Source organism: Aquarana catesbeiana, linkage group LG04 (genome assembly GCF_042186555.1).
Source record: "Aquarana catesbeiana isolate 2022-GZ linkage group LG04, ASM4218655v1, whole genome shotgun sequence".
NCBI classification, from domain to species: domain Eukaryota; kingdom Metazoa; phylum Chordata; class Amphibia; order Anura; family Ranidae; genus Aquarana; species Aquarana catesbeiana.
Window position 1 is genome coordinate 509,834,089 of NC_133327.1, and position 17,493 is coordinate 509,851,581.

Genomic DNA, 17,493 nt, shown 5'->3' on the forward strand with positions numbered 1-17,493 from the left:
ACAGGGAGGTTGCACAGGACACAGGACATATACACATGTACAGGACACAGGATACATGCACAGGACACATGCACAGGTACAGGACACAGGGACACATACACATGTACAGGACACATGTACAGGACACAGGGACACATACACATGTACAGGACACATGTACAGGACACATGCACATGTACAGGACACATGCACAGGATACAGGTAGGCTGCACAGGACACATGCACAGGACACAGGGAGGCATGCAGCTGCAGATGGGCATTGTTGACCCTCTTTTTCCACTTACAGTAGCTGCTGCATTTCTCACCCACATCTTATACTCGGGTCAATAAGTTTTTCCCAGTTTTTTGTGGTAAATTAGGGGCCTCAACTTATACTCGGATCGACTTATACTCGAGTATATACGGTAATAACAATTCATTTTTTTAGTGTAGCCTCCAGAAATGAAATGAAGCCCTCTGACACTGGTGTTCACATTAGTTTGTAGGGAGTTGCGTTTGTAGTGTATGAAAGGTAACTTTTGGTGAGCGTTACTGTCACACCTCACAAAAACACAGCTTGTACACATAAAGTGATATTTTGCTAGTTGGCTGGGTAATCTTATCTTCACAGTAGTCTTCTTTTAATGCCCAGCTGCAGCTAGAATAGGTGAGGTGTAAAGTTTCTTTGGCAGAGCTTCTACTAAATCCACTTTGTATAAATCTAACACCTGTAGTCTGTTTGCCAAGTGATGTTTGCCAATAATCACTCTCCACCGCTGGAAGGGACAGGCAGAAGTTCAAACAACTGATGAAACAATACCTTCAAAGTACACCTTGTGTGGTCATTGCAAAGGGGGCAAAATGTCAGAGGTCATCGGATTTAACTCATATATCACAACATAATTTCTTTCAGATTCAGGATCCAGCTACAGGAGTAAAGTCAGTGCTAAATGCTTTTGCCATTTACTCTAAATTTCCAGTTGTAGTATTTAAACATACCTTACAAAAGGCAGCCCTGAGATAATCTCTCCAATATTACATCAATTTATGGTTACATACTTGTTCCCTTTTAGGGCAGAAATACCTGTTGATCCTATCTAAAATGTAAAACTGCCTTTTGTCCTGTTCACTCTGCTTGTGCTATCCTAAAGTGATACTAAAGTTAATTTTGTTTTCATTAGGGAGGATCTTCAACCTAAAAATCAAAAGTGCCTCCTGCCCACTCCTTCTCCGCTCCGCTAACTGTAGAGTGGCTTTTTTTTTTTTTACAAAAAGGTTGTGGACCCGCTTCCTATGCACATCATTCACCTAGGTGATTGACCTGTACTGTGCCCGCTGTGGCTCCTGGGATATGCACGTCACATATCCCAGGAGGCCTTACTGTTTCATTCATAGAGGAAGGTGACGAGCCTAGTAGCACGTCATTGGGAGACCTGTCCACTATACCGCGAACCACCGACGGGCCTCTCAATGACTTCAGAATCTACACGGCAGCTCGGGACCAAGTGGGGGCACACATGAGAGTATCTCAGCAAAACAACATTGGATTCGCCCGATGGGTGAGTATCTGAAATGTGCAGATCCCACTTCATGGTGAATGGGGGTAAAAGGAAAAAATGGGGGGTAGAATTGGGTGGAGATCTAAAAAAAACATTTGGTATTCCACAGAGAAGCCCCTTACCTCCTCTTCTAGAGTTCCCCGCTACCCACTCCTCCTCTTCTCCAAGCGTCCCCCTCAGCAAGCTGTATGCTGAGTGGCACCCATGTGGGCTTCCGCTGCTGCCTGTGTTTCCTGTAAGAAGGAAAAGAGGGAGAGCGGGACTGCAGACAAGACAGCACTGGATTGATTGAGGAGTCAGGTAGGTGTTTAAGGACGGGGGAGAACAGTCAGTAAAGTATTTTTTACTTTAATGCATAAATACATTAAGGTAAAAAAAATGCTTAGACTTTAGAACCACTTTAACTCCTTAGAGCCAGTGCCTGCCGACAATTTAAGGCTTTAGAACGGGCAGGGAGTGCTCTCAGCACAGTTCTATCGGCGCTATTGCACACAAATATGCGGCTGCTTAGCACCAAGTCCCGGCCACAGAGAGGCCGCATATTTACATGCATTCGGTGCAAAGAGGTTAAGGAGCCTAATCAGCCCTCCTAGTCCTTCCCTTGGACTACAAAACTCGCCTTCCCGTGGTGTGGATGAGGAGAGGGGGTGCTCTTTAGCTCAGCATAGGACAGCTAAGCAAGGCCGACATTTTTCTTTGCACTTTCAATCTAGAAAAGGAGCAGTGTTCTCAGCCCAAAGCAGGAATTTGTGCATTTCTGCCACAATCAATAGATGTACATTGCTCATCAAATTCATGTTTACAGCTACAGCCTGCCTTAACTAGGCCTTAATGGTGAATGAATTTACGGCATGCACATTATATGATTAATTTTGTAGTATGTCATATATAAAAGTCTTTTCACAGAGCTTATCAATTTCAACACTGCTAAAGTTTAAATGTGAACCTGTGGCCAGGCTATTTGATTCCATCCAAAGTCATGCAGGATCTGTCTTAGTGTGCATTAACAGCCAATTCATTGCAAATAGGTTGCCTAACACAGCTCGCCTCAGCACATGCAAAAAGCCCCAGTGTACTGTGTTGGCCTGGGGCTACACTTGGGATGAAATTCCTTTGTAATGATAAAACTACACGCTGACAGTCATATTATTAGCACTACACTAAAGTGGAACTTCAGCCAAAAGGGGAAGTTCCACTATTCAATCCCCACTCCTCTTTAACTTTTGAGTACTAGGGTACCTAGATTTTATAGGTACATGCTTCCCAGAAGTTTGCCCCCCCCCCCCTACAGTATGTGTGGCTACAGCTGGGCATACACATACCGAAAGTCGCCCAGTTCCCCACTTCAGCGGGAACCTTCAGTTTTTGGTACGCCTGTGCTGTCTGTTCAAAAGAATCTGGTGTAACAACTGGCTTCTGTCGAGTGGACATGCTAGAAAACATTTGATCAGCACTTGCGGCCAATGGCTGCAGCACTGATCTGTGCATCCTGACAGAGATTGGGGGAGTTGGGGGATTGGGGGAGGGAAGCTCACACTGTCAGAATACAATAGTGTAGATAGAGAGATCTCTGCATCAACATCACTTGTGTTAAAATGGGGATCTGTAAGCTTTTTTCGTTCCACCCGCTGGTGGAATGAAAAAAGACTCATTGTGTGTACCAGCCTAAAAGAGAGGCATTTTGTCAAGGCTAGGGGCCTAAGGAAAACATATAACCAGGAAGCTGAACAGTTTTTGTTGAGTTGATGCTGGGTGAAGTTGAAACCCCTGCCTAGGAAACCTGATATAAGGACCTTTTTTATTTCTTTTTTCAATAAAAGTGCGCCGCAAGCCCTAAAATTGTACATCCCAGCTGGAGTGGATTTGCTTACAAGCAATACACTTGAGGAACAGTCAGTCCCCTCCAAACGTCACAGCATCTACACAACCAGCATGTAACTATAGTTAGTGACAGATGTTCAAGCCTGGAAACATCAGTCTGTGTCCAAGATTACTCACCTGTGCTGCACTACAGGTAAACAGTTAAAGCTGGGTACACACCATTGCGAATTGGATGTGGGATCGCTGCATCCAATTCGCAATAGCGGGAGCTTTTGACCAGCTCTCTATGGAGCCGGTTCACATATCTCCGCAGCAGGTCCAGTGCGTTTTGCAGAAAAACGCTGTGCGTCTTTTGGTCCGTTTCAGGTCCGAATTTAGCCCAAAATTCCGTCTGGAATCGGACCTGAAACGGTAAACTAGCACACACCGGACCACTTCTGTGAGCCGCATGCGGTTCATATGTGAACCGAACCCTACTGCTTATTGTGCAGATACATGCTAACAGCGATAGATCTTCTCAGCTTGTCATTACTTCATACAGATTGACCGGCCGCCGCGGTTTGAATACACCTGTCATCCCAGTCACAAGGATCCACTGATTCTTGCTGCTGGAGACCTGTGTGTGCATGTATTTACCCGTGTGAAGGAGGTCTTACTTCTCTAGCTGTATCAGTCCTACGTTGTCTGCATCTCTTGCTACAAGTATGCTAACGCTACATGTATCTAATATACATTAACTCTCTTACTACATGTATCCAAGAACCCTTCTTTCCATCTCTCCCTACATGTATACAAGGAATTTATTTGTATCTACTTTTTCCCCTGTTAAGATGTATACTACTTGCAAGCTGTACTTCCTCCATTCATTGCTGCATATAGTGCTGCAAGAGGCATGCACACCACACTTTGCTACAAGTATCTGAGATTCTTGCACTCCATTAGGGTGGACTTCCTAAAACTGGTACACTCAGAATCTGGTGCAGCTGTGCATAGTAACCAATCAGCTTCTAACTTCAGCTTGTTCAATTAAGCTTTGACAATAAGCTCTGGTTCACACTGACAGTGGGAATGAAATTGTGCGAGTTCAGCTGAACTCGCACGATTTCATTCCCGAATGTCAGTCCTGATTTCGGGGGAGATTTCAGAGACATCTGTGCGAGTTCCTGCCCAGATGTCTATGGAAATCGCACCCGAAATCACCAAAAGTAGTACAGAAACTACTTTTGGGAATCGGTGTGGCACCGCAAATGCGGCATGTCAAATCGCATGCTAAATCGCATCAATGTGAACCAGGGCTAAAACCTAGAAGCCGACTGGATACTATGCACAGCTGTTATTTGTAAACCCCCCTTCTCCCCATTGCTTACTACATGCATCTAAGTGGAATCCATTCTAATCCTAGTTATATGCATACAAAGCAGAGTGACCACCTCATCCCTTTAAACCCAAACACATATTAATTACATAGGTTATGTGGCTAATTGAATGCAGGTAAGGCACTATGTGAGTTTAATTACCACCTTAAACAGCCCCAGAACCTGTGTAATTATTATGTGTTCGGGTTTAAAGGGATGAGGTGGCAACCCTAATACAAAGCTCCATATACTCTACCACTCACTCATGTGTCCAAGCTGTACTCACTTCATCCTATAGGCCCCTTTCACACGGGGCAGACTCCATTGAATTAAGCAGGGGATCTGTCCATTTATCCCTGATTATTAGAGCAGAGCGACCAGATGACAGGTCAGTATCCACTCAGTTTCTGCAGAGCAGACATGGACACAGCCTGCTCTGCTAATTGGGCAGCCAGGAATAAAGTGACTGCACTGTCCGTTTATACCTGATTGCCTTCCCATCCCCCTAGATGGAAGCGGACAGATACCCTTCCATTCTTATTTAGTGGATGGGATTGGATCAGAGGTAGGCATGAAACAGACACAAGTCCATAGGGATTAATGGACTATCCAATCAGGACTGCCTAAAAATCTGACAGGCAGACCTGATCCGACCTTTCATGTGAGAGGCCTTACTACATGTATCCAAGCTGCATCCAAACCATTCCTCTTTCAGTGTATTGATGCTGCATTTACTATATCCTTCTGTACACATAGCATCAATATAAAAAATAGCATTACACTCCCATAGCACCCAAACGGTTAAATGCAGTTACAAGTATTTGAAAACTCAAGACCAGGCACACATTGTCTGAGACATTTGATACTTTACAAGGAAAACCACAGGGCCATAACTCATTGTACACACTATTCAGTATTGGGTTCATGACTTCTAAAGCTTAATTTCATTAATTTCTTTCTTATTCCCCTACTAAATATTCACAGGCAAAATAAATGATCCTACAATGAACCTAGTGTTATAGTGGGCAATTAACACCTTTTGTTGATTCTCACAGCCAGCAAAGTCCCACCAACAAAAAGAGTACCCACAACTATACCTAGAAACAAATACAACTCAAAGAGACCAGGGAAAGTGAACAAATCCTTTCCTAATACCTCTTTCCTGACATCCTTATCTTCTCTCTACTATCATAACCAGATATTCATCACATTCCCTTTCGTCTTCCTATATAAACTTCCATAGGACATCTGTGCCGTCTCACCTAGCTGTGATAAATACTGCAGCCCATGAGAAGATCCTGGAAATGGTCACCCAAATGACATGCAAAAGAGAATCCCCAGAGGGGAACGCTGGCGTTCTTTGGAACACAGGATTTTTTAGGAAGCTTTTTTGTCCCTTCTGCCTTGTTACTACCTTTATTTGGTCCAACATGGCAGCATAGCATTAGAAAGCAAACTGTGTGTTTTATAGTGGTCTTCTTCCTATCTTCCTTTGACTGCGTGACATGACTTTCAGGTTTTACAGCAGATTTAAGTGTTCTCAGGCAGTGGGTTCAGATGCTCTGTCTTGTCGATGGGATTTTCAGAGGGCATATGCATTTCCACTGGTAACCCTCATTTCAGGCGGCAAACACATTTCCACTGGTTCCCCTTATTTATCAATTCTTGAAGAGGCTAAGGAATAAGACCCATACACAGTATTAGATTTTCAGCAGATTCTTGTCTTCAGATTTACCAAAACCATATAATAATATGAGGTCAAACCTTAAGAGTTTCAATTTGTATGTAATCAGGCAGGCCCTTGCACTACATGGTTTTGGTCAATTCTAACAGTGTGTATGGGGCCAAAAGGTTTGCATTCAGTGATTAGCTACTGGCTGAAGCACCAGTGTTTCCTATTGTCACTTCAACTGAACGCCCACCACCCGTACCCTTCGTGGCTGGGCCCATGCATGCACTCTGCTCTACACAAGAATGAATGAAAGCGCCGTGTTTCTCAACCTTTTTTTAGTCAAGGCACCCTTTAAAATGAAGGACAATCTCGAGGCACTCTCCAAAATTATGGACAGTCTTGAGGCGTCCCATTCTAAAATGGAAAAACTGTTCTGATAGTTTTACATAATGCAGCAACATCAATACACCGAAGATACCCAACTTTAAGGGTAATTTATTCTTCCAAAGCTAATACACTTTTGCAAACTGGTACTGACTAGTATTCCAATGTTTCTATTCTCCCTCAGTTTTTCTCCATCACTTAGCTAATGTGACCCCAAAGCTGATGGAGAGAGGCAAGGGAGGGTCAAACAAGGAAGATATGCAGGCAACTGATATCCTCCTTATCAACTGATGTTGTCATTGGTCATTAGGAGGTTGGCAGCTAGAAGGTTGTAATGGTGTACAATGAAAACCTGTAGCTTTGTGTAACTAAATGGCAGGTTTCATTCACCCACCAGCTTGTATACAATTTGGGGGCAATTTTTAGGCATTTTGCCAAGGCACCCATGAAGAAACCGCAAGGCACTCTGGTTGAAAAAGGCTGGCGTAGAGTCATTCTCTTGCTCCAGAGTTCTTTGTAGAAACAGATTAGTAAGTATCAAAACCAGCTATATCTCACTGGATTGTGGACAAATGAGTATAAGACTGGTGGAGAGAATGAGGCTAGGGCAGAATGTAAGTAAGCATAACTGCAGTTACACTTTAAATGAATGAGAAATATACAATAGCTGCATTTCATTTTGATGAATTTGAGTAAAGCCACATGGCTCTGCTTTCAATTAATGCCTCCTTTGTTATCAGACATGTATAGTGTACTGGTAACATGGAGCAGACATTCCTAAACACCGCATTACCGTCTGACATAATCATAACCAAAACTTTCTAGGGTAGATACAAAAAATGAAAACTTCAAAATGTGAACAAAAGTGCTGCATCAAACACGTTGTAGTTATGGAACCCAGCATCTTCTATATACATTGATAAAACTAAACTAGAATAAACTAAATCTGATCAGTGCTCATATTCATTAGTGAACATATTTACGCAGGTAACTGAACCATTTTTTGTTTTTTCTTTAAAGTATACTTATTGATATTGTTTCTTTTTTTTAAAAAGGATTGTGAACTTACATAATGGGTGACTAAAGCAAATATAGCAGGCGTATTGTATATGTAAAGCATTTAAAATATGTTAATGAGGAGTGTAATTCCCTGGCACCTGCTGGCATATCTGTAATCTGGAAAATAATGCAGTTCAACAAGTGTTGTGAAAGACTTGGGACTTCATTGCCTCAGGTACAGAAAGACACTCTCACTCCTTAGCCTATCTCTTGGCCATCAGGCACATTATTGGCGGATGCAATGGATACAGTATGCAATCCCTTAACAGCACTGATACACATGTTAAGAATTCTGCTTCAGTGATTACAGGATGCTAGAAATGATACCCAGATGTCTGAAATGTAGACTTTCTTGGTTAGGTGGAGACTTTAAAAAAGACATCAACCCTTAGAATCTCTATGTTCCTTTCAGTGTCTCCAGTCTGCAATTAGTAGAAATCTATACAGGAGCCCATTGAGAATAAAAAAGTCACAATTAACAATAATTTTGATGGTTTCATCTACTTATAAAGGTGAAGAGCAAATGTGTCCATCAACTCTGGCCTTATGTTGTTGACCAAGATTAAAATTTGGCTGCAAAACTATTTAAGTGAGTTTTTTTTTTTTTTTTTTTGTGAAAAAATTCACATTTCATTGAAACTCCCATGAAGAGGAGCTTGAATGGAAGCTTCTTCAAGGTGGCAGATTTTTGGCTGGATTTTGTTTTTTGCTCATTCTTTAAGCTGCTTGTCCAATTGTTATCAATTGTTTTTACTGCAGTACTACTTTTCCTGTTAATCGTTTATAGAATTGCAAAAGTGTAAATTTCCCTCAAAGTTGGGAAAAGTGTTGCAAATAAATAATTATAATTTTATCAAACTGGTTAGTAGAGCTGAATCTTACAAAGGCCCTTCACGAATGTGCATTAACACGTGGTATCAGCATGAATTGCATTAAGACAGCTTATTCATTTGGTGCATAATGCAAAATCAAAAACTGTAAGCATATGTTTTTGTTTTTTTTTTAATGCACAACAATACACAAATGGTTCCCATCTGTACGTTGTGGTGCGCTGTAGCATGTGCATACTGGGGTGCGTTTGTGTGAAGTACCATGCTCTGTAGTAACATCTGGTAAAATGTACCTTCTACATTGTGTCACTGTAACTCACAGACAGTGCTGGGACAAAGTCACCCAGAGCCCACGGCGAACATGTCATACTGCACCCACCCCAAGATGTATGAGCATTATGTGTCAGCAATAATCACCCCCCCCCCCAAAAGAAAACCGGGCACTAATCTGCATGATTACCCCCTAAGCATAAATTCCCCCCACTCCCAGTACAAATCACCCCCCTGCTGAAATCCCCCTTTCCCAGTACAAATCTTTGCCCCCTCCATCAATACCCACAGCACAAATGCCCCCCCCCCCAAAAAAAAAAAAACTCCCCTCCTAACACAAAACCTCCACCCCCCAAAGCCCCCCCACACACTCCGAATCCCCCTCCTAGCACAAATATCCCCCCCATCCCCCCTCCTAGCACAAACACTTCCCAATCATCTCTACTTGCACAAATCCCCTCCCCCCTACCATTTCACCTCTTCGAGCACAAACACCCCCAAATCCCCCCTCCTAGCACAAATCCACCCCCTTCATAACACAAATACCTCTGAATCACCACTCCTAAAACCACCCCCCCCCCCCCCCACACACACACACACACACACTAAAATGTCCCCTCCTAGAACAATTCTTTTCCTCTGCTGCCCCCCCTAAAAAAAATTACAAATGTGAACAACATACACCCAACATCAGCTTATTGTTTTAGTAAGACACTGCAAAAGATGATTCAGTATAGTAACCAACCATGATATTCAATCAAAAATCAGATTTCGAGAGCTCAGAGTAAGCAGAGTCATGAAAGGTGATTTGTGATTGGCTGTTATAGATTACATTTTTCTTTCAATAGTATAACTTAGCATTTTAAAGCGGTGTTCCGCCCAAAAAAAAAAAAAATTAAAAGCCAGCAGCTACACATACTGCAGCTGCTGGCTTTTAATAGGCCACCTACCTGTCCTGGAGTCCAGCGATGTCGGCACCGCAGCTGATGTTTCCATCAGCTGTCGGGTGCCGCCATCACCATTGCGGGTAAGGGAACCCAGCAGTGTAGCCTTACGACTTCACACCGGGAACCCTACTCACTTTCTGATACAGAATCCACTGTATGCTTCCCAGCAAGTCCAAAATCCAGATTCCATAGAAGCATGGGAGCTGAGCTGTCTTCATTCTTGGAACATGAGCCAAAAGAAAGTCAGAGCGACTGCATTTCTATGGAAACCTGTTCATTGACTTGCTGGACAGTGTACAGCAGTTTCTGCATTGGAAGGTGACTACTGGGAGGGAACATATTTCTATTTTATGTCTAACCATACATATTGTGGTAGGGAAGTCTCAGAGGGCATAAGTGTACATTTCTATCCTTCCACCTGCAGAATCCATCAAAATCCCGAATCTACACCAGCAGCGCAGATGGACAAATCAGCCACCTAACTCTGAGGAAGGGGGTGCGAAACGCATTAGCTGTATCCTGTGTTCTGTGTAAGTCCATGCACTGTGTTTATGGCCTTTTGTCAGTTGCATTTTGTGAGTACCCACTTTTATACAAAAATATCTTATTAAATTATCTCTGATAACGCACTAGGTGTGCGTGCCTTCCATTTCTATTTTTCTTGTAAATCAGCAACCTCTAGCTGACTGCATACAGTGGCTGCTTCTAACCGGATGCAGGAGCTGTTCAGCTGACAATTTTCCCAAAGTCTCCTTTGACAAAGTTTGATTGAATAATCGACCTTTATTGAACAGAGCGGTGCTGGCATGGCCATACAATACTTTCATTTCAGTTGAGCTGGCAGAAATTGGCTAAAATCATGCACACGGTCAGGAAAAATGCAACATTTTTATCAGTAAACCTTTTTTACAGAACTGACCACAGATGTATAGTTTTCTATGGGCCATTACAGACAGCTGTGGAAAGATCAGTAAACTTTGGTCCAGCATATGGAGGGTATTTTCTCTGTAAGGTTTACATGCATACAGTGCAGATGCAATCTATTCCAGTACAAGAGCTGCCTGTGCCCCAGCAGTGGAGGACACTAAGCTGCAACAGCCACCAGTGTTCTAGCAATGGATTAAGATATAAGACAATAGCCGCCTGCGTCCTAGCAATGTGGAGAATGCTAGTTGGCAGTAGCCATCTACGTCATAGCAACAGATTATGCTATGTGGCAACAGCCACCTGCATCCTAGCAATGGAGGATGCCAAGTGGCTATAGCCACCTGTGTCCTAGCAACAAATTATGCTAGATGGCAATAGTCACCTGTTTCCTAACAACAGAGGATGCTAAGAGGCCATAGCCAACTGCATCCTAACAATTGAGTACACAAGGCATAAACAGACATCTGTGTCCTAGCCATGGATTATGCTAAATGGCAATAGCTGCCTGATTCCTAGCAACGAAGAATGCCAGGAAGCAAAGGCCGCCTGCATCCTAACCACGAACAACACTAGGCAGCAAAAGGTGCCTGCGTTCTAGCAATGGAAAGAGCAAGAGGGCAATAGTTTCCTGTGTCCTAGAAAATGAGGAAACAAAGCGACAACAGGCACCTACATTCTAGCTAGGGAAGGCACTAGGGGGCAACAGCTGCCTATATTCTAGCAATGTAGTAAGCTAGGCAGCAATAGCTACCTGTGTCCTAGTAATGGATTATGCTAGGTGGCAAAAGCTGCCTGATTCCTAGCAATGGACAATGCCAGCAAGCAATGGCTGCCTGCATCCTAGCAACGAATGTCGATAGGCAGCAATAGGTACCTGGGTCCTAGCAATGAATGACGCTAGGCAGCAATAGGTACCTGTGTCCTAGCAATGAATGACGCTAGGCAGCAATAGGTACCTGTGTCCTAGCAATGAATGACGCTAGGCAGCAATAGGTACCTGTGTCCTAGCAATGAATGACGCTAGGCAGCAATAGGTACCTGTGTCCTAGCAATGAATGACGCTAGGCAGCAATAGGTACCTGTGTCCTAGCAATGAATGACGCTAGGCAGCAATAGGTACCTGTGACCTAGCAATGAATGACGCTAGGCAGCAATAGGTACCTGCATCCTACCAATGGCAGGCACAAGAGGGCAATGGTCACCTGTGTCCTAGCAATTTTGGAAAGTAGCTACAGAAGACACAAGTGGGCAACAGCTGCCTATATCCTAGCAATGGAGTACGCTAAGCAGCAATAGCTGCCTGTGTCCTAGTAATGGATTATGCTAGACAACTATGTTCTAGCAATGGAGGATGCTAGCTGCCTGCATCCTAGCAACAGAGGAAGCTAAGCATCAATAGCCACTTGTGCCTTAGCAATGGAACACACTAGGTGGCGATAGTGTCCACTTGTTGTTAGGATGTAGACAGCTATGTGGCAATAGCTCTCTTTGTCCTAGCAACAGAGTCTGCCAGCTAGCAATAGCCACTTGCATTCTAGCAACAGAGGATGCTAGGGGACAGCTGCCTGCGTCCTAGCAACCAATAGTTATAGTCCCGCTTCCATAAACTGCAAGCAGGTGGAAACCTACCTGCCTGCTTGCAGTCTGCTTTGGAATGTAGATGAAGCTGCCCAAGCGTAGTTTTATATTCCAGCACAGTGCCTATGTGCCGGGATGACTGCGTTCTGCAGAATACGGCCACAGCCTGGCACCTGGAAGAAGCCGGTAGAAGATGCCAGCACCAGACATTGATAGAAGTGCTGAAGGAATGGTAAGTACCGGGAAGTTTAGCTCAGCTTTAATGCTGTCCACTTGTATGTAAATGTTGCCTTGTCCTTACGCACTAGCTGCCATGTTTTCATTGGGTCATGTACCCTCAAGATCATAATGATGTCATAGAAGAATGTGATAGAAGAACATCATCTGCCCTCCCAGAGAGGATGTCTGGCTCTACTCCTCCATTCACAACTTCCCCAGCACCTCCCCCTGTCCCTGGAGCCAGATCCCTCCATTCATCCCCTCCATTCACCCACCTGCCCCCCATAGTCCCCTCCATTCACCCACCTGCCCCCCATAGTCCCCTCCATTCACCCACCTGCCCCCCATAGTCCCCTCTCACCCACCTGCCCCCCATAGTCCCCTCCATTCACCCACCTGCCCCCATAGTCCCTTCCATTCACCAACCTGCCCCCCATAGTCCCTTCCATTCACCAACCTGCCCCCCATAGTCCCCTCCATTCACCCACCTGCCCCCCATAGTCCCCTCCATTCACCCACTTGCCCCCCATAGTCCCTTCCATTCACCAACCTGCCCCCCATAGTCCCTTCCATTCACCAACCTGCCCCCCATAGTCCCCTCCATTCAACCACCTGCCCCCCATAGTCCCTTCCATTCACCAACCTGCCCCCCATAGTCCCCTCCATTCACCCACCTGCCCCCCATAGTCCCCTCCATTCACCAACCTGCCCCCCATAGTCCCTTCCATTCACCAACCTGCCCCCCCATAGTCCCCTCCATTCACCCACCTGCCCCCCATAGTCCCCTCCATTCACCCACCTGCCCCCCATAGTCCCTTCCATTCACCAACCTGCCCCCCATAGTCCCTTCCATTCACCCACCTGCCCCCCATAGTCCCCTCCATTCACCCACCTGCCCCCCATAGTCCCTTCCATTCACCAACCTGCCCCCCATAGTCCCTTCCATTCACCCACCTGCCCCCCATAGTCCCTTCCATTCACCAACCTGCCCCCCATAGTCCCTTCCATTCACCCACCTGCCCCCCATAGTCCCCTCCATTCACCCACCTGCCCCCCATAGTCCCCTCCATTCACCCACCTGCCCCCCATAGTCCCTTCCATTCACCAACCTGCCCCCCATAGTCCCCTCCATTCACCCACCTGCCCCCCATAGTCCCCTCCATTCACCCACCTGCCCCCCATAGTCCCTTCCATTCACCAACCTGCCCCCCATAGTCCCTTCCATTCACCAACCTGCCCCCCATAGTCCCCTCCATTCAACCACCTGCCCCCCATAGTCCCTTCCATTCACCAACCTGCCCCCCATAGTCCCCTCCATTCACCCACCTGCCCCCCATAGTCCCCTCCATTCACCAACCTGCCCCCCATAGTCCCTTCCATTCACCAACCTGTCCCCCCATAGTCCCCTCCATTCACCCACCTGCCCCCCATAGTCCCCTCCATTCACCCACCTGCCCCCCATAGTCCCTTCCATTCACCAACCTGCCCCCCATAGTCCCTTCCATTCACCCACCTGCCCCCCATAGTCCCCTCCATTCACCCACCTGCCCCCCATAGTCCCTTCCATTCACCAACCTGCCCCCCATAGTCCCTTCCATTCACCCACCTGCCCCCCATAGTCCCTTCCATTCACCAACCTGCCCCCCATAGTCCCTTCCATTCACCCACCTGCCCCCCATAGTCCCCTCCATTCACCCACCTGCCCCCCATAGTCCCCTCCATTCACCCACCTGCCCCCCATAGTCCCCTCCATTCACCCACCTGCCCCCCATAGTCCCCTCTCACCCACCTGCCCCCCATAGTCCCCTCCATTCACCCACCTGCCCCCCATAGTCCCCTCCATTCACCCACCTGCCCCCCATAGTCCCCTCCATTCACCCACCTGCCCCCCATAGTCCCCTCCATTCACCCACCTGCCCCCCATAGTCCCCTCTCACCCACCTGCCCCCCATAGTCCCTTCCATTCACCAACCTGCCCCCCATAGTCCCCTCCATTCACCCACCTGCCCCCCATAGTCCCCTCCATTCACCCACCTGCCCCCCATAGTCCCTTCCATTCACCCACCTGCCCCCCATAGTCCCTTCCATTCACCCACCTGCCCCCCATAGTCCCCTCCATTCACCCACCTGCCCCCCATAGTCCCCTCCATTCACCCACCTGCCCCCCATAGTCCCCTCCATTCACCCACCTGCCCCCCATAGTCCCCTCCATTCACCCACCTGCCCCCCATAGTCCCCTCCATTCACCCACCTGCCCCCCATAGTGCCCTCCATTCATAGTGGCCTCCCTTCATAGTGCCCTCTCACCCCTGGATCTTGTGCTGTAGATGGAGGTTGGCAGTCCTGTGTATGTCCTGTCCGGAGCTCCGAGCCATAGAGAAGTGCCGGGCTCCGCTGTCCGCAGTGTGTAGTAGAGCCGGGCTCATCCTCCTCGTCCTCTCCTGGGGGGGGATCCCCGGAGGTCCCGGATGTAGTACATAGGTGATCCGGGAGATTCTCTCCACATTGGCCAGTACTGGAGAGGAGAGGTAGAGAAGAGAGCACACTACGACCCCCCACCTGTTCGGAGCCATGGAAGCAGACTGTGTGTGACTCCTCAGTCTGTGGATGGGATGCCTTCTCCTCTCCTCACACTCCGTGCCCCCCTCCTCCTCCTCCTCCTCTTCCTCCTCCTCGCAATGTTCCAGCCAAGAAAAGAAACTCCTCTTGTCCCAGGAAAACTTCACAGGCGGCTGAGCTGTTGTAGGCATGACTGGAGAGGAGTGGGGGGACAGAGGGGGAGGAGAGAGAGCAGGAGAGGGGGCAGATCAGGGGCTTCTGTGAGGAGGGGGGAGGGGGCAGATCAGGGGCTTCTGTGAGGAGGGGGGAGGGGGCAGATCAGGGGCTTCTGTGAGGAGGGGGCAGATCAGGGGCTTCTGTGAGGAGGGGGGGCAGATCAGGGGCTTCTGTGAGGAGGGGGCAGATCAGGGGCTTCTGTGAGGAGGGGGGAGGGGGCAGATCAGGGGCTTCTGTGAGGAGGGGGGAGGGGGCAGATCAGGGGCTTCTGTGAGGAGGGGGGAGGGGGCAGATCAGGGGCTTCTGTGAGGAGAGGGGGCAGATCAGGGGCTTCTGTGAGGAGGGGCAGATCAGGGGCTTCTGTGAGGAGGGGGGAGGGGGCAGATCAGGGGCTTCTGTGAGGAGGGGCAGATCAGGGGCTTCTGTGAGGAGGGGGGAGGGGGCAGATCAGGGGCTTCTGTGAGGAGGGGGGAGGGGGCAGATCAGGGGCTTCTGTGAGGAGGGGGGGGGCAGATCAGGGGCTTCTGTGAGGAGGGGGGGCAGATCAGGGGCTTCTGTGAGGAGGGGGGGGCAGATCAGGGGCTTCTGTGAGGAGGGGGGGTGGGGGGCAGATCAGGGGCTTCTGTGAGGAGGGGGCAGATCAGGGGCTTCTGTGAGGAGGGGGGAGGGGCAGATCAGGGGCTTCTGTGAGGAGGGGGCAAATCAGGGGCTTCTGTGAGGAGGGGGGAGGGGGTAGATCAGGGGCTTCTGTGAGGAGGGGGGAGGGGGCAGATCAGGGGCTTCTGTGAGGAGAGGGGGCAGATCAGGGGCTTCTGTGAGGAGGGGCAGATCAGGGGCTTCTGTGAGGAGGGGGGAGGGGGCAGATCAGGGGCTTCTGTGAGGAGGGGCAGATCAGGGGCTTCTGTGAGGAGGGGGGAGGGGGCAGATCAGGGGCTTCTGTGAGGAGGGGGGAGGGGGCAGATCAGGGGCTTCTGTGAGGAGGGGGGAGGGGGCAGATCAGGGGCTTCTGTGAGGAGGGGGGAGGGGGCAGATCAGGGGCTTCTGTGAGGAGAGGGGGCAGATCAGGGGCTTCTGTGAGGAGGGGCAGATCAGGGGCTTCTGTGAGGAGGGGGGAGGGGGCAGATCAGGGGCTTCTGTGAGGAGGGGCAGATCAGGGGCTTCTGTGAGGAGGGGGGAGGGGGCAGATCAGGGGCTTCTGTGAGGAGGGGGGAGGGGGCAGATCAGGGGCTTCTGTGAGGAGGGGGGGGGCAGATCAGGGGCTTCTGTGAGGAGGGGGGGCAGATCAGGGGCTTCTGTGAGGAGGGGGGGGCAGATCAGGGGCTTCTGTGAGGAGGGGGGGTGGGGGGCAGATCAGGGGCTTCTGTGAGGAGGGGGCAGATCAGGGGCTTCTGTGAGGAGGGGGGAGGGGCAGATCAGGGGCTTCTGTGAGGAGGGGGCAAATCAGGGGCTTCTGTGAGGAGGGGGGAGGGGGTAGATCAGGGGCTTCTGTGAGGAGGGGGCAGATCAGGGGCTTCTGTGAGGAGGGGGGGGCAGATCAGGGGCTTCTGTGAGGAGGGGGGGGGGGGCATATCAGGGGCTTCTGTGAGGAGGGGGGGGCAGATCAGGGGCTTCTGTGAGGAGGGGGCAGATCAGGGGCTTCTGTGAGGAGGGGGGAGGGGCAGATCAGGGGCTTCTGTGAGGAGGGGGGGGCAGATCAGGGGCTTCTGTGAGGAGGGGGGAGGGGGTAGATCAGGGGCTTCTGTGAGGAGGGGGCAGATCAGGGGCTTCTGTGAGGAGGGGGGAGGGGGCAGATCAGGGGCTTCTGTGAGGAGGGGGCAGATCAGGGGCTTCTGTGAGGAGGGGGGAGGGGCAGATCAGGGGCTTCTGTGAGGAGGGGGGGCAGATCAGGGGCTTCTGTGAGGAGGGGGCAGATCAGGGGCTTCTGTGAGGAGGGGGGAGGGGGTAGATCAGGGGCTTCTGTGAGGAGGGGGCAGATCAGGGGCTTCTGTGAGAAGGGGGGAGGGGGCAGATCAGGGGCTTCTGTGAGGAGGGGGGAGGGGGCAGATCAGGGGCTTCTGTGAGGAGGGGGGGCAGATCAGGGGCTTCTGTGAGGAGGGGGGAGGGGGCAGATCAGGGGCT

At 49.0% G+C, this 17,493-nt stretch overlaps 1 protein-coding gene across 2 annotated transcripts in view; it reads right to left on the bottom strand.

The window, feature by feature from the left end:
• Positions 1-15,263, bottom strand: part of LTBP1 (latent transforming growth factor beta binding protein 1) — a 548,083-nt gene extending 532,820 nt beyond the window's left edge. For both annotated transcript variants that reach the window (XM_073627728.1, XM_073627727.1), the window contains exon 1: positions 14,908-15,263. In XM_073627728.1, coding sequence (XP_073483829.1) covers positions 14,908-15,173 — 266 coding nt within the window. In that variant the 5' untranslated portion in view covers positions 15,174-15,263. The remainder of the gene's footprint in view (positions 1-14,907) is intronic.
• Positions 15,264-17,493: the final 2,230 nt, after the last annotated feature.